At 32.7% G+C, this 23,287-nt stretch overlaps 1 protein-coding gene across 1 annotated transcript; it reads right to left on the bottom strand.

The window, feature by feature from the left end:
- Nucleotides 1-1,977: 1,977 nt before the first annotated feature.
- Nucleotides 1,978-20,936, bottom strand: LOC126661802 (uncharacterized protein At5g39865-like). Its single transcript, XM_050355669.1, has 4 exons — nt 20,872-20,936; nt 2,668-2,781; nt 2,239-2,521; nt 1,978-2,163 (listed from the first exon to the last, which is right to left on the bottom strand). The coding sequence occupies exons 1-4, from the start codon at nt 20,934-20,936 to the stop codon at nt 1,978-1,980; spliced, it is 648 nt and encodes a 215-aa protein (XP_050211626.1).
- Nucleotides 20,937-23,287: the final 2,351 nt, after the last annotated feature.

Below are 23,287 nucleotides of genomic sequence, written 5' to 3'. Positions count from 1 at the left end.
TTCTGCGTTTTTTTTATTCTGCAGAACAATTTGTTGATGATGATTGATTGCTGAATTATTGTAATGTTACAGTGTTGTTGATTTTATGTTGACTTTATGTTGATATCAACTGATTTTGTTTTATCTTAACATTGACAAATAAGATAATATTGTCTGTGAAATAAACTAAAAATTTAAATTAAATTAAATTGAGACTATATAATGATATGCTAGCATCAGTGAATAAGATATATAATGATGTTGAATTTTTGTAATGTTTCAGTGTTGATATTGTGTTGATTTTTGGTTGATATTTTGTTGATTTTAGCATCGATGAAGAAGACAATAATGATGTTAAATTATTGCAATATTACAATGTTAATCTTATGTTGATATTATGTTGATATTTAGTTAACTTTAACATTAACGAAAAAAAACACATTATATATGAAACAAAATAAAAAAATGAAATTAAATTAAGAAATATTGAAAAAATAAAAATTAGTGTAAAAAAATATTGAAAATTTTAAATTAGTTAGTTTATTACATATGTTGATTTTATATTGATATTAAAACTGACAAAAAAACATAAACAGTAAAAAAAAAATCAAAATCCAAAAAATCAAAAATAACTTGAATTCTTATTTATGAAAAAGAGGGAGGTCAAAATATGTAATCATTTATTAAGTGTGTAGTCCGTGTAATTCACGAATTAAAATAAATATAATATTTGTGAAATTCAATGTAATGATATTGTTTACAATTCATTTTAAATATGAATTATTTAATATCCTAAATATTTACAATGTTGCACTGTTGATTTTATGTTGATCTTGTGTTGATATGTTGTTGATTTTCGGTTGATATATTATTGATTTTACCATTGATAAAGAACATGATATTATATAAAATATAAACTAAAAAAATTGAAATTAAATTGAGACCGGATAATGATATTTAAATTTTTTTTTTTTTATATTTGGTTAATCTTGTGTTGATTTTGTGTTAATTTTCAGTTTATATTTTAATAATTTTAGTATTTTGAAGAAGATAATAATAATGTTGAATTATTAAAATATTACAATGTTAATATTGTGTTGATGTCGGTTGATATCATGTTGATTTTAGCTTTGGTGAAGAAGATAATAATGATGTTGAATTATTATAATTTTACAGTGTTGATTTTCTGTTGATATGTGGATATTTGGTGGATTTTAGTATTAACAAAAAAGACAATATTGTACGTGAAATAAAATAAAAAAGTCAAAATTAAATTGAAACAATGTTGAAAAAATAAAAATTAGTTTAAAAAAATTAAAAATTTAATAGTGGTTGATATTGGGTTGATTTTTTTGTTGATGTTGTGTTAATCTTGTGTTGATTTTCATTGATATATAGTTAATTTTAGCATAGGCAAAAAAGACGACATTGTACGACAAATAAACTAAAAAAAATAAAATAAAATCGAGACAGAATAATGATACATCAATTTTTTGTTGATACTTGGTTGATATTCGGTTGATTTCTAGTTGATTTTATGCCCATTTATGGTTGATCTTAAAATTTACTAAAAAAATAATATATTATATAAAAAAAATTAAATTAAATATATGATAAACAATAAAGTGGTTTTAAAATTCAATTTGCACTCTTAATACATAACATAATATGTGCCGATAGCTTCTAGACTTCGGCTGCACTTGATGGTGTCGTTTTTTTTAATCCTTAAATGAGGCTATGTATGCGCGTGAGAAAGTGAGAGTAGAGCTAAATAAATTCTTGTATTGAAAAACAAAGAAAAAAGACTAGTAATTGATTCTTTTTACATGCATATTATATACGTTCCTCTTGTTTCAACTCTGTTTGTAATGGTGCCCCTTCGTTTGAGTCCTTCCCTTGTACTGCTGCTGCATTTATGTATGTATATGTCTCTATGTCCATTTGTGTACTTCCATATTATGCAATTTAAACATGATCAGTAGAAGTTGGCAAGTAAGTTCATGAGCAGCAACCAGGCCAACAAATCAATTCATTTTCATTATAATGGACACATTTTTTTAGTTGTTCTTGCTTCCCATCAAACACTTTCCTGCTACCGGTGCAATTAGGACATGGCACGAACATTGCATCCTCAAAATTCTCACATATCAATTTAAGATCTCTCATGGCGAATCCTTCTAACAGCTTTGGCAATTCACCAGCTTTATTTAGCTGCTTGATTTCTCCAACTCCACCAATTTATTCTCCTCTTATTAACACTTGTGGAAAACTCGTTGCTTTCCCTTTAACCATACTCTGCAGCTCCTTTGTATATGATGAATCCATTGAAATGTCTTTGTCGTCTACGACAACTCGAAATCCCTTGAATATTATTCTTACTGCACAACAATCATCATAAGTCATTCGGTTAGTTTTAGTACGCACAAGCAACTCTAGAGCTAATTCTTTCTGACATGTAAGGAACAATAGTTTGCTACAAAATAAAAAGAGCACGTTTTGCTGGTGTTGGAGGTAGGCCATGAGGACCAGAAATCTAAAATAGCTAAAAAAAAAGAGCAACAAATTCAAATTAGGTCATTTTAATAAACCATTCGAAGTTAATATTGTTGTTTTATCTTCATCATCGTTCCGCCACCGTCGCTATTCCGCCTTCACCATTGTTAGGCTGCCATCATTCTTTTGCCTCACCATTCCGCCTCCGCTGTCGTTATGTCTTCCCTATCGTTTTTCTGCCGCCGCCGCCATTTCGCTGCTTCCGCGCTTCTTTTTATCAAGATCTGATAGGTATTAGCCGGTATGTTACTGGAATTGGAGAGAACGTGAAGTACTCAGCGATGAAAGAAAGTATAATAGGCAAAATCGTAAAAAAGAAAATAAATTAAAAATTATGTCTAAAGAAAAAATAAACTACGGTACAGAAAGTAAAGATTGAGATGGTGCTGTATAAAAGTAAGTGAGACAGAAAATACCGTATTTGGTATAAAAAGCCCTAATAATAAAGTGAAGTAAATTTAAGAATCTCATTTTTTTAACATCATCCATAATCACTACGAGGCTATCATTCTTGTCCTCTGATTAGATTGCAGAGAAAATAATGTTTTGGATTCTAAATTCTTTAAATAATGCATTAGTACTATTTCAATCCGGGAAGCTTTAGATTTAACATTTTAGTCCAACTGATTATATATATATATATATATATATTAATTGGTACCTTTAACCAAATAAATCATATTTAATAAAATATTTTATAAAATGATAAATTATGTTTAAAGAGTAATTATATTTAACGTGCCTTATAAATTCTTTAGGAGACGCGGATAACGTAGCTTGTTGAGCAGAACCCTTGAATAATTAGTTTGTTACGGGATCGAGGTAAATATAGTTAATTATATTTTTGTATATTTATTGGTTGCTAAATGTGAGTTATTTTACTATGTGACTGTCATTTATTGTGGTACACGATTATTATATGTTAGTGGTCTGAACGAGTGTAGAATATCTGTTTGTTTTGTTTTCATGCTATATATTTTTGAAACTTGAGAAGTATGAAAATGTTAGATACGTGTTTGTCAGTAATTGGTTATGTTTGATGAGGCAGTTTATAAATAAATTTTGATAATTAAGGAAGTTGACAGTTTGCTTACCTAGGACTGATTATATCCAATGGTTTAGAGATGCGATGATTAAATTGTGAAATAATGAGATAAAGCATGTGATCCAAAAACTTGCTAGGCACTTTGGTGCCGGAATATTCTCGGAAGCAAAGAATATCCTGTGTGTTTTGCTAGACACTGGGGTGGTGTCGGGATACTAATGTGTTTGGTATCTTGTGCGATATATATTGTTAATGTGATTGTGATGGCCGGCAAACCATTGGAAATGCTTCAGCTACGTTAAACAGGGCGCTAATTAAATAAATATACAAATCACGATTTAATATGCCTAAATGTATGTGTGAGTTGAATATGTCAGTTGATGAACTGATGCTTTTATTATATGACATTCTGTTAGATGTTTTCTTGCTATTTGTTATATATATTGATATAATTAATATGTGTGAGTTGAATATGTCAATTGATGGAATGATGCTTTTATTAAATGATATTTTGTTAGATGTTTGCTTGTTATTTGCTATATATATTGATATAATTAATTATATTTATTAAGTAGGCAGCTCACCCCTTGTCACCTATTTTTAAAGAGATAGATTGCAGTGACTCATCCATCTAGGTTCGTGCAACCAGTCAATTGGTTTGGTTAGGTGGGTCAACAGTGTCATCTAAGTTTATTTTTTATTTAAAATTTAATTTAATTATATACGAATAATTAACTATTATTTTTTAAAATTAGAACTTGGCTTTCTGATTTGAAATTGACATTTGTTCATTTAATGAAATTGTATTATTTTGAAATCGTTAATAAATGTTTGAACCTGAAATTTTATGAGATTAAATTTGAATTATGTTTTTAAATTAATTTTAAAAATAAATTTGAGAAGGGGGTTATAACAACTGTTACGAAACAAAACCAAACGTTATGAAACAAATTCTAACGTTTTATATTTTAGCAATTTAAGTCAAACGTTTACAAGCGTTAGGAAACCAAGCCAAACGTTTACAAAAATTACAAAACAAATCCAAACGTTTCACCTTATTAGCGATTTAAGGCGAACGTTTACAAATGTTACGAAACAAAACCAAACGTTTCACCTTTTTAGCGATTTAAGCATGTTTCACCTTTCTAGCAATATAAGCCAAACGTTTACAAAAGTTACAAAGCAAATCCAAACGTTTCCCCTTTTTAGCGATGTACGCTAAACGTTTACAAACGTTACAAAACCAAACGTTTTAAAACGTTACGAAACAATTCTAAATGTTTCATATTTTTAGCAATTTAAGCCAAACGTTTACAAACGTTACAAAACAAATCCAAACGTGTCACCTTTTTAGCAATTTAAGCAAAACATTTCACCTTTTAAGCGATATAAGCCAAACGTTTACAAATGTTAGGAAACAGAACCGAACGTTAAAACGTTAGGAAACAAATCCAAACGTTTCACATTTTTAGCTATTTAAGCCGAACGTTTAAAAACGTTACAAAACAAATTCAAATGTTTCACCTTTTTAGCAATTTAATCAAAACGTTTACAAACGTTACGAAACAAATCCAAACGTTTCCCCTTTTTAGCAATTTAAGCCAAACGTTTATGAAACAAATCCAAACGTTTCCCCATTTAAGCAATTTAAACCAAACGTTTAAAACGTTACGAAACAAATTCAAACATTACGCCTTGTTAGCGATTTAGGCCAAACATTTACAAACTTTACGAAAAAAATTCAAGCGTTTCACCTTTTTAGCAATTTAAGCAAAATATTTACAAACTTTACGAAACAAATCCAAACGTTTCACCTTTTTAGCCATTTAAGCCAAACGTTTGCAAACGTTACTAATCAAATCCAAACGTTTCACCTTTTTAGCAATTTAAGCCAAACGTCTACAAACGTTACGAAACAAATCCAAGCGTTTCACCTTTTTAGAAATTTAAGTCAAACGTTTGCAAATGTTACGAAACAAATCCAAAAGGTTCACCTTTTTAGCGATTTAAGCTAAAAGTTTACAAGCGTTACGAACAAAACCAAACGTTTAAAACATTACGAAACAAATCAAATTGTTTCCCCTTTTTAGCGATTTAAGCCAAACGTTTAAACAAATCCAAATATTTCACCTTTTTTGCAATTTAAGCCGAACGTTTACAATCGTTACGAAACAAATCCAAACGTTTCTTCTTTTTAAAACGTTTGGCTTAAATCGCAAAAAAGGTGAAACGTTTGGATTTATTTGTTTTGTAATGTTTTAAACAAACATTTACAAACGTTACGAAACAAAACCAAACGTTTCACCTTTTTAGCGATTTAAGTTAAATCTTTACGAACGTTACGAAACAAATCCAAGCGTTTCACCTTTTTAGATATATAAGCCAAACGTTTACAAACGTTACAAAAAAAATCCAAACGTTTCAGCTTTTTAGCAATTTAAGCCAAACGTTTATAAACGTTACAAAACAAATCCAAACATTTCGACTTTTTGGCAATTTAAGCCAAACTTTTACAAACGTTACGAAACAAATTCAAGGGTTTCACCTTTTTAGCAATTTGTGCCAAACATTTGCAAACGTTACGAAACAAATCAAAGCGTTTCACCTTTTTAACAAATAAAGTTAAACGTATACAAACGTTACGAAACAAAATCAAACGTTTCACCTTTTTAGGAATTTAAACCAAACGTATATAAACGTCACAAAACAAAACCAAATGTTTAAAACGTTACGAAAAAATCCAAACGTTTCACCTTTTTAGCAATTTAAGCCAAACGCTTACATACGTTTTGAAATAAATCCAAGTGTTTCACCTTTTTATAGCAATTTAAACCAAACGTTTACAAATGTTAGGAAACAAATCAAAGTGTTTTACCTTTTAGCAATTTAAACCAAACGTTTTACAAACGTTACGAAATAAATCCAAGCGTTTTACCTTTTTTGCAATTTAAGCCAAACGTTTACAAAACTTACGAAACAAATTCCAACGTTTCACTTTTTTAGCGATTTAAGTCACACGTTTATAAAGGTTACGAAGCAAACCAAACGTTTAAAACGTTACAAAACAAATCTAAATGTTTCATATTTTTAGCAATTTAAGTCAAACGTTTACAAACGTTACAAAACATTACCAAATATTTCAACTTTTTAGCGATTTAAGTCAAACATTTACAAATGTTACGAAACAAATCCAAGCGTTTCACCTTTTTAGAAATTTAAGCCAAACATTTAAAACGTTACGAAACAAATCCAAACGTTTCACTTTTTTAGCGATTTAACCCAAACATTTACAAACGTTATGAAACAAATCCAAACATTTGGTGATTTAAGCGATTTAAGCCAAACGTTTACAAAACCAAACGTTTCATATTTTTAGCGATTTAAGGCGAACTTTTACAAATGTTACGATACAACACCGAACTTTTCACCTTTTTAGGAATTTAAGCCAAACGTTTACAAAGCTTCTGAAACATAGCCAAATGTTTTATCTTTTTAGCAATTTGAGCCAAACGTTTGCAAACGCTACGAAACAAATCCAAGCGTTTAACCTTTTTAGCAATATAAGCTAATTGTCTACAAACGTTACGAAACAAATCCAAATGTTTCACATTTTAGCGATTTAAGCCAAACGTTTACAAACGTTACGAAACAAATCCAAACGTTTCACCTTTTTAGCGATTTAGGCTAAACGTTTACAAAGGTTAAGAAAAAAAACCAAACGTTTCCACTTTTTAGAAATTTAAGCCAAACATTTACAAACATTACAAAACAAAACCAATCGTTTCACCTTTTTAACGATTTAATCCAAACGTTTACAAACGTTACAAAACAAATACAAACGTTTCACCTTTTTAGCGATTTAAGCCAAACGTTTACAAACGTTTCGAAACAAATCCAAACGTTTCAGCTTTTTAGCAATTTAATCCAAACGTTTACAAATGTTACGCAACAAATCCAAACGTTTAATTAATTTTACTAACATTTACAAACGTTACGAAACAAAACTAAACGTTTCACCTTTTTATCGATTTAAGCCAAACGTTTACAAACGTTACAAAAAAAATCCAAACATTTCACTTTTTTTGCGATTGAAGACAAACGTTTTCAAACGTTATGAAACAAATCCAAATGTTTCACCTTTTTAGTGATTTAAGCCAAATATTTACAAACGTTATGGAACAAAGCCAAACGTTTCACCTTTTTAGTTATTTAAGCCAAACGTTTACAAACGTTACAAAACAAATCCAAAAATATCACATTTTTAGCGATTTAAGCCAAACGTTCCGAAACAAATCAAAACTTTTCACCTTTTTGTTTCGTAATGTTTGTAAACGTTTGGCTTAAATCGCTTGGTTTAGTTTCGTAACGTTCGGCTTAAATAGCTAAAAAAGGGAAACGTTTGGTTTTTTTCGTAACGTTTGTAAACATTTGCTTTAAATCACTAAAAAGGTGAAACGCTTGGATTTGTTTCGTGAAGTTTGTAAATATTTAGCTTAAATTGCTAAAAATGTGAGACGCTTAGATTTGTTTCGTAACGTTTGTAAACGTTTGGCCTAAATTGCTAAAAATGTTAAACGTTTGGTTTTGTTTCATAACCTTTGTTAACGTTTGGCTTAAATCGCTAAAAAGGTGAAACGTTTGATTTTGTTTCGTAATGTTTGTAATCGTTTGGTTTTGTTTCGTAACGTTTGTAAACGTTTGGTTTCGTTTTGTAACGTTTATAAACGTTTGGCTTAAATCACTAAAAAGGTGAAACGTTCGGTTTTGTTTCATAACGGGTGTAAACGTTCGGCTTAAATCGCTATAAATGGGAAACGTTTAGTTTTGTAAACGTTTGGCATAAATCGCTTAAATCACCAAACGTTTGGATTTGTTTCACAACGTTTGTAAACGTTTGGCCTAAATAGCTAAAAAGGGGAAACGTTTGGTTTTGTTTTGTAACATTTGATAAAGTTTGGCATAAATTTATAAATAAATGGGAAACGTTTGGCATAAATCGCTTAGATCGCCAAACGTTTGGATTTGTTTCACAACGTTTGTAAACGTTTGGCCTAAATAGCTAAAAAGGGGAAATGTTTGGTTTTGTTTCGTAACATTTGATAAAGTTTGGCTTAATTTATATAATGGGTAAAAGCTTGGATTTATTTCGTAAGGTTTAGCGATTTAATCAAATATTTAAAAACGCTACGAAACAAATCCAAACGTTACAAAACAAATCTAAGCGTTTCACATTTTTAGCAATTGAAGCCAAACGTTTACAAACGTTACGAAACAAATCCAAACGTTTCACCATTATAAGGATTTAAACCAAACGTTTACAAACGTTATGAAACAAATCCAAGCGTTTCACCTTTTCAGCACTTTAAGCCAAACCTTTATAAAAGTTACGAAACAAACGTTTGGATTTGTTTCGTAACGTTTGTAAACGTTTGGTTTAAATGGCTAAAAAGGTGAAACGTTTGGATTTGTTTCGTAACGTTCTTAAACATTTGGATTATATTGCTAAAATGAGGAAACGTTTGGATTTGTTTCATAACGTTTGTAAACGTTTGTCTTAAATCGCTAAAAAGGTGAAACGTTTGGATTTGTTTCGTAACGTTTGTAAGCGTTTCCTTAAACCGCTAAAATAGGGAAACATTTGGTTTTGTTTCGTAAACGTTTGGCTTAAATCACTAAACAAAACGTTTCAAAACGTTACGAAAAAACCAAACGTTTCACCTTTTTACCGATTTAAGCCAAACGTTTATGAACGTAATAAAACAAATTTGAACGCTTCACCTTTTTAGAGATTTAAGCCAAACGTTTACAAACATTACGAAACAAAACCAAACGTTTCACCTTTTTAGCGATTTAAGAAAAACGTTTGCAAACGTCACGAAACAAAACCAAACATTTCACCTTTTTTGCAATTTAAGCCAAACGTTTACAAACATTATGAAACAAATCCAAACGTTTCAAATTTTTAGCGATTTAAGCCAAACGTTTACATACGTTATGAAACGAATCCAAATGTTTAACCTTTTTAGCGATTTAAGCCAAACGTTTACAAACGCTATGAAACAAATCCAAACGTTTCCCCTTTTTTGCAATTTAAACCAAACGCTTACAAACATTACAAAACAAATCCAAACGTTTCACCTTTTTAGCGATTTAAGCCAAACGTTTACAAACGTTACGAAACAAATCCCAATGTTTCACATTTTTAGCGATTTAAGCCAAACGTTTACAAAGGTTAAGAAATAAAACCACACGTTTCCTTTTTTTTAGCAATTTAAGCCAAACGTTTAGAAACGTTACGAAACAAAACCAAACGTTTTACCTTTTTAGGGATTTAAGCGAAACGTTTACAAACATTACGAAACAAATCCAAATGTTTCACCTTTTTAGCGATTTAAGCCAAATGTTTACAAACGTTATGGAACAAAATAAAACGTTTTACATTTTTAGCGATTCAAGTCAAACCTTTACAAATGCTACGAAACAAATCCAAACGTTTCACCTTTTTATCGATTTAAGCCAAACATTTACAAAGGTTATGAAACAAATCCTATCGTGTCACTTTTTTAGCACTATAAGCCAAACGTTTACAAACATTACGAAATAAATCCAAACGATTCACCTTTGTAGTGATTTAAGGCAAACATTTATAAACGTTAAGAAATAAATCCAAACGTTTCCCCTTTATAGTGATTTAAGCCAAACGTTTAAAATGTTAAGAAACAAATCCAAATGTTTCACCTTTTTAGTGATTTAAGCCAAACATTTACAAACTTTACGAAACAAATTCAAACGTTTCACCTTTTTAGCGATTTAAGCCAAACGTTTACAAAAGTTACTAAACAAATCCAAACGTTTCCCCTTTTTGCAATTTAAGCCAAACGTTTGAAGCGTTATGAAACAAATCCAAACGTTTCAACTTTTTAGCGATTTAAGCCAAACATTTAGAAACTGTAATATCCTGTATTTTTCCATCATGGTTTTGTTGTGTTTCCGACTTAATTTCGGATTGTTAATGGTGGACTGAGCAAGTTTGACACTTTTTTGGGGTTTAAGTTGTATCTAGTATGTGTCACATGTGTCGTGTGAGTTTTCGATGACGATTTGATTTGTATTCGGTTTATAATCGATGATTTATTCGTGTACCTTCTAAATCTGACATGTTTTGAGAAAACATTCATATATCACAATTTAACCGTTAGATCGGGCTCATTTTTGGATATGTTGTGCCCAAGAAAAAGTCGACCATTGGATAAAAAATTGAGGAGCGTTAGAGGGCGCGATCGGCCATAGTGCCTCGCAACGCACCCCAAACAAGTTTTGCGTCCAGTGAAGGCGCGATGGTTTGAACGCGCCTCGCATTGCGCCTCCCATCGCGCCTTACTTTTAATTTTATGTCGGGGCCAATAAATAGGCACCTTATTCGACCCATATCAGCCCCCACTTATTTTATAAACCCTAGGCACTTAAAAACTCTCTGAAATACTAATTCCATTGCTATCTCTCACGTCCTTGGCTTCGGTAAGCGATTATAACACTCCGTTCTTTGTCTAATCAATTCCTTTTTGCGTATATTGATTGTTAGTTGATTCAATCCATTTTTCCAGCGTGTTGTTGGTGTTGATTCACTGTTTTCATTAGGTTCATTTGCTGATCCTGTTTCTTAACATATGTGTTTCTATCCCTTGAATTTCTGAGTATGGATTCATGTGTTAGGTTGCTAGATTGCGTTCTAATGCGTTGTATCTATGTTCTGGCTGATGTGATCTCTGATTTGCTTTGTCAAATTTGTAATAGTATACCTATAAAATTGAAGTTTGATTGTTGGATTTAAGTGCTAATTGATTTCACATGATTATGGGTTGTTAATTCGCTGTTTTAGCATTGTTATAAAGGACTGGAAATTCATGTTTAGGGGTTGTTCAAATGTGTTGGATCAGTGTTACATCTTTTGACATGCTTAGTAAATCATAGGTTGATTGGTTGGCTTGTAAACGAATGATTTCACCTTATTTATGTGTTAAGTACACTTCATCGATATAGTTGCTCCCCATAATCGTACTGGGGCTGTTTTGCATCGTTCTTGGCATTTTAACATTGCTTTGTTTGTGTTATACTCATTTGTGTTGATTATGCCTTAGTAGACATGTTTATGCCATGGTTTGATTATCGTTTCAAGTCTGAGCTTAACGTTTAAATGGATGATTTAATCCCTTTCGCTTCATTTTTTAAAAGAAGTTTAACATACTCGAGTTAGTATGTAGAGATTTACCAATTGTTGCCTAAACAATGGATTGTGTTCTTGCTTTTAAATAGCTAAACTTTTCATTCAAGTATTTTGAAATGTAAACTTGGGTTTACTTGGTTTAACTTTTGGGTTGGGTTAGACTTTGGTCACCCAACAAGCGAGAAGAAGCTTGGTAATTTTAAATAACTCGGCTGACTCACTGGCATGGATTTATACTTGGTTTACTTTAAGCTGTTTTCTGAATTATTCAGATTGTATTTTAAATGAAAACTCATGTATTTCTATATAACTCTGGTTATGGTTTGAGTATATATGATTACTCCACCTTGATTTATGCTTTGGCATTTTGGGTGTATATGTGTTGTGACCTTTTGATAGTGCGTACTTTGGATTGACTGATATCTGTGCTAGTCCTATGTGGTGTCTAGTATTCTCTAGAGTTAGGGGATGATATTAATTATGTTTTATGCCATGTTCTTTGACCCGTCGACTACTCATGCTTCGGAGTCGAATAAGGTTTAGTTGCTTGCCGGTTTTCACGTGGATTCACAAGGAGTGAGTTTGTACTTAGTATTTACCGCTTTATTAAGTAAATTGTTATTTTAATATATAAATATATACTGTATGTATATTTAGAACTGTTTTCCCATTATGGCTTCTAGTTGGAACATGCTACCTAATGGGCATCATTAGGACTCCGTGCGCACCAGTATTGATCTAGATAAGGTATGTGATATGTGGTGGTAACTCAGTGTGAGCATAGCTCTCGGGACAAGTAGAGTAACTCGGTGTAGCTCAGCTCTCGGGACTCTGGATATGAATTAAGTATTGTTGGTGGTAACTCGGTGTAGCTCAGCTCTCGGGACCAGGCCTTTTGGATTATGTATATATTTAGTATTGTGGATTAGGGTTCCAACTATTATATGTAATGTTTATATTAAATGTTTTAAAAGGGTTTTAAAGGTTTTCCACTTGATAAATGTAAATAGTGGTATGAACTCATCTCAGTATATCTGACCCCGTTGTTTTTCCAATTTTTTGAAGGTAATGATTTGAGCAAGTTAGCTGCTCCCCGATTCTTTATTTCCTCGGAGGTTTTACTTTATTTATTTAAAGGTATTGAACTGATTTCACTCTTAGACCGAAGTAGTAACTAGAAGTCTTATTATTTGGCATTCTTATATTAACTTGGGTTAATACAGGTTTCTGCCATGATTATGAGTCAGAGTTGGCTGAGCACTTTATAATAAATGTTGTATAGTATGAACTGTTAGAACTAGGCTGAAGTCTCGGTTGCCCCCGAGCATTGGTTTTCTTGCAGATATATGTATTTGTTGGTTATCCTTAAGGATAGCTACAGGTTTGGTTACAACCATACCCATACCCTAGCGCCGGTCGCGATCCATGAAATTGGGTCGTGACAGAAACGTTCCGAAACAAATCCAAACGTTTCACCTTTTTAGCGATTTATGACAAATGTTTACAAACGTTACGAAACAAATCCAAACGTTTCACCTTTTTAGCGATTTAAGCCAAACGTTCATAAATATTACGAAAAAAATCCAAACATTTCACCTTTTTAGCGATTTAAGCCAAACGTTTACAAATATTACGAAATAAATCAAAACGTTTCACTTTTTAGCGATTTAAGCCAAGATGTTTGGCTTAAATCGCTAAAAAGGCGAAATGTTTGGATTTGTTTCGTAACATTTGTAAACGTTTGGCTTAAATCGCTAAAAAGGTGAAACACTTGGATTTGTTTCTTAACGTTTGTAAACTTTTGGCCTAAATCTTAAAAAATATGAAACGTTTGGTTTTCTTCCGTAACGTTTGTAAACGTTTGGCTTAAATCTCTAAAAAGGGGAAACGTTTGGATTTATTTTGTAACTTTTGTAAACGTGTGGTTTAAATCGCTAAAAAGTGAAACATTTGGATTTATTTCATAACTTTAGTAAATGTTTGGCTTAAATCGCTAAAAGGGGAAACGTTTGGATTGTTTTGTTACGTTTGTAAACGTTTGGCTTAAATTGATAAAAAGGTTAAACGCTTGGATTTGTATCGTAACGTTTGTAAACGTTTGGCTTGGTTTCATAACGTTTGTAAACGTTTGGCTTAAATCGCTAAAAATGTGAAACGTTTGGATTTGTTTCGTAACGTTTTAAACGTTTGGTTTTGTTTCGTAAAGTTTGCAAACATTTGGCTTAAATCCAAGCGCTTACAAACGTTACGAAACAAATCCACACGTTTTGCCTTTTTAGAGATTTAAGCCAAACGTTTAAAACGTTACGAAACAGATCCAAATGTTTCCCCTTTTTAGCTACTTAAGCCAAACGTTTACAAACGTTATGAAACAAAACAAAATGTTTCCTATTTTTAGCGATTTAAGCCAAACGTTTACAAATGTTATGAAACAAATCCAAACGTTTCCCCTTTTTAGCGATATAAACCAAACGTTTATAAACGTTACGATATAAAATTACGAAACAAATCCAAACGTTTCACCTTTTTATCATTTTAAACCAAACGTTTACAAACATTACGAAACAAATCCAAGCGTTTCACCTTTTTAGCAATTCAAGCCAAACGTTTACAAACGTTACGAAACAAATCCAAACGTTTTCCCATTTTAGCGATTTAAACCAAACGTTTAAAACGTTACGAAACAAATCAAAATGTTCCACCTTTTTAGAGATTTAAGCCAAATATTTACAAACGTTACGAAACCAATCCAAGCGTTTCACCTTTTTAGAGATTTAATCCAAACGTTTAAAACGTTACGAAATAAATCTAAAAGTTTCACCTTTTTAGCGATTTAAGCCAAACGTTACGAAAAAAACCAAACATTTCCCATTTTTACCGATCTAAGCCAAACGCTTGCAAAAGTTATGAAATAAATCCAAACATTTCCCCATTTTAGCAAATTAGGCCAAATCTTTACAAACATTACGTAACAAATCCACGCGTTTCACCTTTTTTGCAATTTATGCCAAACGTTTACAAACGTTGTGAAACAAATCCAAACGTTTCCCCATTTTAGCGATGTAAACCAAATGTTTAAAACGTTATGAAACAAATCAAAAAGTTTCACCTTTTGAGTGATTTAAGCCGAACGTTTACAAATGTTACGAAACAAAACCAAATGTTTCCCAATTTAGCGATTTATGCCAAACTTTTCACCTTTTTAGCAATTTAAATCAGACGTTTACGAACGTTACAAAAACAAATATAAATGTTTCACCTTTTTAGCGATTTAAGTCAAACGTTTACAAACGTTACGAAATAAATCCAAACGTTTCACCCTTTTAGCGATTTAAGCCAAACGTTTACAAACGTTACAGAACGAAACCAAAAGTTTCACCTTTTTAGCGATTTAAACCAAACGTTTACAAATGTTACGAAACAAATCCAAACTTTTCTCCTTTTTAGCGATTTATGCCAAATGTTAACGAACGTTACGAAATAAATCCAAGCGTTTCACCTTTTTAGCAATTTAAGCCAAACGTTTACAAACGTTACGAAACAAATCCAAATGTTTCCTCTTTTTAGAGATTTAAGTCAAACGTGTACAAACGTTACGAAACAAATCCAATCGTTTCCCCATTTTAGCGATTTAAGCCAAACGTTTAGAAACGTTATGAGACAACTCAAAACATTTAGCCTTTTTAGCAATTTAATCGGAACGTTTACAAACGTTACGAAACAAATTCAACGTTTCACCTTTTTGGCAATTTAAGCCAAACGTTTACAAATGTTACGAAACAAATCCAAGTATTTCACCTTTTTATCAATTTAAAACAAACGTTTACAAATGTTACGAAACAAATCCAAACGTTTCACCTTTTTAGAAATTTAAGCTAAACGTTTACAAACGTTACGAAACAAATCCAAATATTTCACCTCTTTAGTGATTTAAGCCAAACATTTACAAACTTTACGAAACAAATCCAAGCGTTTCACCTTTTTAACAATTTAAGCTAAACGTTTACAAATCCAAGAATTTCACCTTTTTAGATATTTAAGCCAAACGTTTACAAAAGTTACGAAATAAATCCGAACGTTTTACCTTTTTAGCGAATTAGGCCAAATGTTTACAAACGTTACGAAACAAATCAAAACGTTTCCCCAGTTTAGCGATTTAAGCCAAACGTTTAGAAACGGTTAGAAACGTTACGAAACAAATCCAAACGTTTCACCTTTTTAGCAATTTATTCTGAAAGTTTACAAGCGTTACGAAACAAATCAAACGTTTCACCTTTTTAGCAATTTAAGCCAAATGTTTGCAAATGTTACGAAACAAATCCAAGTGTTATACCTTTTTAACAATTTAACCAAAACTTTACAAACGTTACGAAAAAAATCCAAACGTTTCCCTTTTCTAGCCAAACGTTTACAAACGTTAAGAAACAAATCCAAACGTTTAAAACGTTACGAAGCAAATCCAAAAAGTTTCACCTTTTTAGAAATTTAAGCCAAACGTTTACAAACGCTACGAAAAAAATCCAAGCGTTTCACCTTTTTAGCAATTTAAGCCAAACGTTTACAAAAAAATCCAAACATTTCAACTTTTTAGCGATTTAAGCCAAATGTTTACAAACGTACGAAACAAAACCAAAGGTTTCACCTTTTTAGCGATTTAAGCAAAACATTTCCAAACGTTATGAAACAAATCCAAACGCTTTGCCATTATAGCAATTTAAGCCAAACATTTAAAACATTACGAATCAAATCCAAACGTTTCACCTTTTTAGCTATTTAATCGTTTGGCTTATATTGCTAAAAAGGGGAAACATTTAGTTTTGTTTCATAACCTTTGTAAACGTTTGGCTTAAAACGCTAAAATGGTGAAACATTTGGCTTTGTTTCGTAACGTTTGTAAACATTTGCTTAAATCACTAAATATTTGAAACATTTGGTTTTGTTCTGTAACGTTTGTAAACGTTTGGCTTAAATTGCTAAAAATGTGAAACGTTTGGGTTTGTTTCTTAGCGTTTCACCTTTTTAGCAATTTAAGCCTAACGTTTACAAACAAATCCAAACATTTCACCTTTTTAGCGATTTAATCCAAATGTTTACAAACGTACGAAACAAAACCAAATGTTTCACCTTTTTAGCGATTTAAGCATAACATTTACAAACGTTACGAAAAAAATCCAAACGCTTCCCCATTATAGCGATTTAAGCCAAACATTTATAACATTACGAATCAAATCCAAACGTTTCACCTTTTTAGCAACCTACAAAGGAAAATAGGTTAGAAGGATTCGAGCCGGTGTTGGCTCGAATACCCTCCGATGCCTAAGTCAGATAGTTTGGAGTAGTGTTGAGAGTGAATATGAGTGAAATTGGGTTTACCTGACTCAGAGCTCGGTTTATATACACCATCGTCATTGTAATGTGTTAGGAGTCTTCTCCTTTATTCTGATCTCATCTTCTAGATATGATGAGACATTCTTCGTTCTTATCCCTGATCTTCAGGGAAGCTTGACTTATCCGTGCCATTAGTTGGTTACTGTTGAGTTCTGGGTCAAGGACCTGCGACTGGTCCTATCTGTTCTAGATCTGCGTCTTGTCGCAGTCTTCTGGTAATGTTTCAGGTGCGATATCCATCATTTCCCCTAGCCAAACCTTTACAAACGTTACGAAACAAAGCCAAGCGTTTCACCTTTTTAGCAATTTAAGCCGAACGTTTACAAAAGTTACGAAACAAAACCAAATGTTTCAGGTTTTTAGCGATTGAAGCCAAACGTTTACAAACGTTTCGGAACAAAATCAAACATTTCACCTTTTTAGCAATTTAAACCAAACATTTATTTTGTAACGTTTTAAAAATTTGGATTTGTTTCGAAACGTTCGGATTTGTTTCATAAAGTTTGTAAATGTTTGATTTAAATTTCTAAAAAGGTGAAACACTAGGATTTGTTTCGAAACATTTGTAAACGTTTTGCTTAAATCGCTAAAAGGGTGAAACACTTGGATTTGTTTCGTAACATCTGTAAACGTTTGGATTTGTTTTGTAACTTTTGTAAACATTTGGCTTATATCACTAAAAAGGTGAAACGTTTGGATTTGTTTCGTAACGTTACGAAACAAATCCAAACGTTTCTCCTTTTTAGCGATTTAAATCAAACATTTCATCTTTTTAGCGATTTGAGCCAAATGTTTACAAATGTTACAAAACAAATCCAAACGTTACGAAACAAAATCAAATGGATCACCTTTTTAGCGATTTAAGTCAAACGTTTACAAACGTTGCAAAACAAATCCAAATGTTTCACCTTTTTAGCGATTTAAGCCAAACGTTTACGAAAGTTACGAAACAAATCCAAACGTTTCACCTTTTTAGCGATATAAGCCAATCGTTTACAAACGTTTCGAAACAAATCCAAACGTTACGAAAACAAAACCAAGCGTTTCACCTTTATAGTGATCTAAGTCAAATGTTTACAAACGTTGCCAAACAAATCCAAAAGTTTAACCTTTCTAGCGATTTAGGCAAAACATTTACAAACGTTACTAAACAAATCGAAACGTTTCACCTTTTTAGTGAGTGAAGCCAAACGTTTACAAGCGTTACGAAAAAAATCCAAATGTTTCACCTTTTAAATGATTGAAGCCAGATGTTTACAAACGCTACGGAACAAAGCCAAAAGTTTTGGTTTCTTTAGCGATTTAAGCCAAATGTTTACAAACGTTACGAAACAAATCCAAACGTTTCACCCTTTTTAGTGATTTAAGCCAAACGTTTACAAACTTTACGAAACAAATCCAAACTTTACACCTTTTTAGCAATTTAAGCCAAACGTTTACAAACTTTACGAAACAAATCCAAACGTTTCACCTTTTTAGCGATTTAAGCCAAACGTTAACAAATGTTTACGAAATAAATCCAAGCGTTTCACTTTTTTAGCAATTTAAGCCAAACGTTTACAAAAGTTACGAAACAAAACCAAACGTTTTCACGTTATTAGCGATTGAAGCCAAACATTTACAAACGTTACGAAACATAACCAAACGTTTCACCTTTTTAGCAATTTAAGCCAAAACATGTCAGATTCAGAAGGCATACGAACACAACATCGATTATAATTCGGATACAAATCAAATCGCCATCGGAAACCTATAGGACACATGCGACACATACAAGATACAAATCTAACCCCAATTAAATTTTCACACTTTCTAAGTCCACCATTAATAATCCGAAACTAAGTCGAAAACACAATGAAACCATCATGGAAAAATACGGGATATTACACGAAACAACCCACGTAAAACATATCATAAATTATATACTGTCTGAACAAAAACACACACGTAAAAAACGTGAAAAATACTTAAACACGACACCCAAAGTAGTCAAGGAAAGCAATAATAACAATTCTGCATAACGAACTCTGTCTCTCAAGAACAATCCGCAACTAAGTAGCCAACCCAAACTGTAATCATTTTGTGCTTAATGACCTACGCGCTTGCGTAAACAAAACTCAACAAGTTATTTCCTCAACTACAACTCAGTACCACCACTCATATACTAAACAATCTAAAAAAGGTCACAAAAAGTATAAATACTAACTTCCACTTAACATGAAACGATAATGCCCTTTCTAGGTGAAATCAGCAAGGGAATACAATCTCTCCCACAAAAAACTCAACTGGAATAAATACTTAGAATAACCAAGAACGAACCTCAAATCTCTTTCAATTATAACTCTAATCAAAATTATCACAAAGAGAAGATCAACACAAAACAAAACACGTCGAAACCATAAGGGGTATTACATTCTCCCCGACCTAAGAAAATTCGACCTCGAATTAAAATCCGAAACTGATCCGCAGTTGAAACGGTCACAACACACATATGCGCAAAAATTATGAGTCTAACGACTTGGTGCTCCAACTATTACTTGATCAACGCAATGTGAATAAACAATGAATTTCCAACTGAGAGTCACAACTACTCTGTACTGGAGTGGCTTTCAAAACCAGCTCGAATCTTATTGATTATAAAATCCTCAATGTCAAAGTGCAAGATCAAGCCCTAAGCTTAAATCTAATTCTTACAATTTCAAACTCTATCGTCTCAACAGGAAAACTGAAAACACAAGTTGATAAAATCTTGTGTTCTAAAACACCTACTTTCTTCCACTTATAACAAGATCGACATCAAAACAATCGATAACAAAACCCAATAAACCTCGGATAATATTTCGGTTCCAAAACAAACACTACAAAGAATCATCCGATCCAAAACACAAAAACTCATATTGTTATTCCCAAGGAATTGTGAACTTAACTCATAATAAAAAGGGTTAATTCCTAAAAAAATCACGAACTTTACACGAAGTTTCATTTTAATCATGACCTTTAAAAGTTGCCATTTAAAGGCACGAACTTTCATTTTGTTTCAAATATATTATTTCAGTGTATTTTTGTTGACTAAATTCTTCAATAAACCATTAATGAAAGACCCAAATTATAAATCGACATTAAATCTTATTATCTTTTAGTTAGAGTATATAGGATTAGGAATTTTTGGTTCGATAAAATACACCGGATTTTACTTGGCGATAGATTTGAAACAAAATGAAAGTTCGTGCCTTTAAATGACAACTTTTAAAGTTCATGATTAAAATGAAACTTCGTGTAAAGTTCGTAATTTTTTTAGGAATTAATCCTAATAAAAAAAATCCATATTACTCATAAACAATCTCAATCAAAATGATTCCTTGAATCATTTAGAAACATAACGCCGCCATTAAACTGCACATCGACTGCATCTCACTTATACTACACAACTTAAAAAAACAATTCGCCCATAACAAGGGTTCAACCACTGACCCAAACATTACAATAATACCATTAATCAACGAAATCGATCAACCGATTCTGGTTGTCGAAACCTATTAACCACGATCTTCGATTTTCTAATCAACTAACTCATATATCTAAATCAAACTCAAATTCACAAAATTATTTCATCAATTGACAATTGCCTCGTATACAACGAGAGATCAATACGACCAATTCACCCTGAACGGATTGTGCGTACCAGGCATTGAAAACTTGAGACAGCAAATCATGGAAGAAACTCATGGGACGGTTTATAGTGTTCATCCTGGTTTTACAAAGATGTACCATGACATCAAGACAACGTACTGGTGGAGTGGAATGAAGAAAGACATCGCGGAATTTGTGGCAAAATGTCCGACTTGTCAGCAAGTCAAGTTAGAGCATCAGAACGGATTTCATTAGCCGTTCCCCATCCTAGAGTGAAAGTGGGAAAAAATCACGATGTATTTCGTGGTCAGATTTCCCAAAACGCAAAAGGGTTTTCATTCCATTTTGGTAATCGAGGATCGTTTGACAAAATGAGCGCACTTTATACCTATCAAGACAACACATTCGGCATCAAAATTAGCTCAGATATACATTGATAAGATCGTGAGCCTACACGGAGTTCCAATGTCAATCGTTTCATATAGAGGTTCCGTATTTACATCTCACTACTGGAAAATCTTACAAGAAGCATTAGGGACGCGATTGAACTTCAGCACTGCTTTTCACAGTCATACGGACGGCCAATTTGAGCGAACGATTCAAACGCTAGAAGACATGCTTCGATTATGTGTGTTAGATTTCGGAGGTAGTTGGGACACGTATCTACCTTTAGTTGAGTTCGCTTACAATAATAGTTACCACTCGAGCATTGAGATGGCCCCACACGAAGCATTGTACGGGCGTAAGTTGCGATCCCCTATCTGTTGGGATGAAGTTGAAAAAATAAAATTGACAGGAGCGGAAATTATCCAGATTACGTCCGAGAAAGTACCATTGTTAAAGCAACGTTTGAATATAGCTTTCAGTCGACAGAACAGCTATGCGGATCCTAAAAGAAAGGTCGGTGAATTTCAAATTGGAGATTATGTCTTCCTCAACGTATCGCCAATGAAAGGCATAATTCGTTTCGGAAAGAAGGGTAAGTTAGATCCGATATACGTTGGACCATATCAGATCGTAGGGCATATAGGCTCAGTTGCCTATAAGCTAGACTTGCCACCGGAGATGTCATAAGTCCATCCTCTCTTTCATATTTCTATGCTTCGGAAATATATATCTGATCCTTCTCGAGTAATCCAACTGCAAGTGGTGGACGTCAGTGAAGAACTAACCTATGAGGAGCAACCCGTGCAGATTGTTGACACGTAAGTACGACAACAATGGACAAAGAAGATTCAAATGATGAAAGTTCTTTGGAAGAGTCAATCCGTAGAAGAATGCACGTGGGTAACAGAAGAGGATATGAGGCAGAAATATCCGTACTTATTCACTCAAGTTACGTGGCTAAAGTTTTAAATTCGAGGACGAATTTGTTTTAAGGGGGGGGGGTGAATGTAATACCCCAAATATTTTAAAATAATTAAGTCTTGCCACGTGTCGTGAATTCCGATAAATTAAATTAAGATGAATTTAATTTAATAATATAGGAATTTTAGAATAATTTTTATTAAGCGTATTATCGGGATTTGAGGGAAAACCTTAGAAAATTAATATGTAATAAAGTATAAATCCCGAGTCAATAATTGTTTCGCCAAAGTCCGCGAAATATTTAATTGTATTTACTGTAAACGTTTCGAGTCAATCGGAGACCGTTTAAAATTTCGACGCGGATAAGTTTTGGATTAAATTGCAACTTTTGAAAAATTTCAAGGACCGAAGAGAAAATTAGCCAGATATATATATATATATATATATATATATAATCCTTCATTTGAAAAGGAATGATCCAGAACCTCATATCTCTATTCCTTTCATTCCATCGTCAGTTCATCGTTTCATTCGCTCGATCTCCGTTTCTCGTCCGTTTTCGACGTTCTATAGCTTGAATCGATCGTATATCAGTGGCGAATCACGGTAAGCACGTTGTTTTACTGTTAATTTGGATTAATTTGATTAGATATCAAGTTAAAGTTTTAGGCCATGAAACGGTTTTATCGTTTTAACGATTTAGGATCGATTTATAGCATTTTGAGCTTAGATTACGTGTTATAAACGTATATGAGCGTGATGGGAGCATTTTTAAGGCGTAAGCATGTCGAATTTGAGCCCGGGGCGAAAACCCGAGGCTGTGCGCCACACAACCTTGTTGTGCGCGCGCATAGCCAAACTGTGCGAGCGTACAATCTACTTACTGTGCGGGCGCACAGGAAACTGTGCGAGCGCACAGTCTTGAGACTATGCGGGCGCACCGTCAGACTGTGCGGGCCCAAAGTCAGAATGTGCGGGCCCCCGGTCCCCTGTGCAACCGCACAGGCAGACGCACGCACGCATAGTGAATTGGCTCGTCGTTCATTTTGAGAAATTTGTTCGTATTCACGTATCGATATTGAAATCGATTAGTTATCAATTGATTATTGATTAATTTGAGTCGTTAACCGAACGAGGTTAATTGAGAATTGTTCGGAAAA

This window comes from Mercurialis annua, linkage group LG8 (genome assembly GCF_937616625.2).
Source record: "Mercurialis annua linkage group LG8, ddMerAnnu1.2, whole genome shotgun sequence".
Taxonomy (NCBI): domain Eukaryota; kingdom Viridiplantae; phylum Streptophyta; class Magnoliopsida; order Malpighiales; family Euphorbiaceae; genus Mercurialis; species Mercurialis annua.
This window is presented reverse-complemented; position numbering and strand designations above follow the sequence as displayed.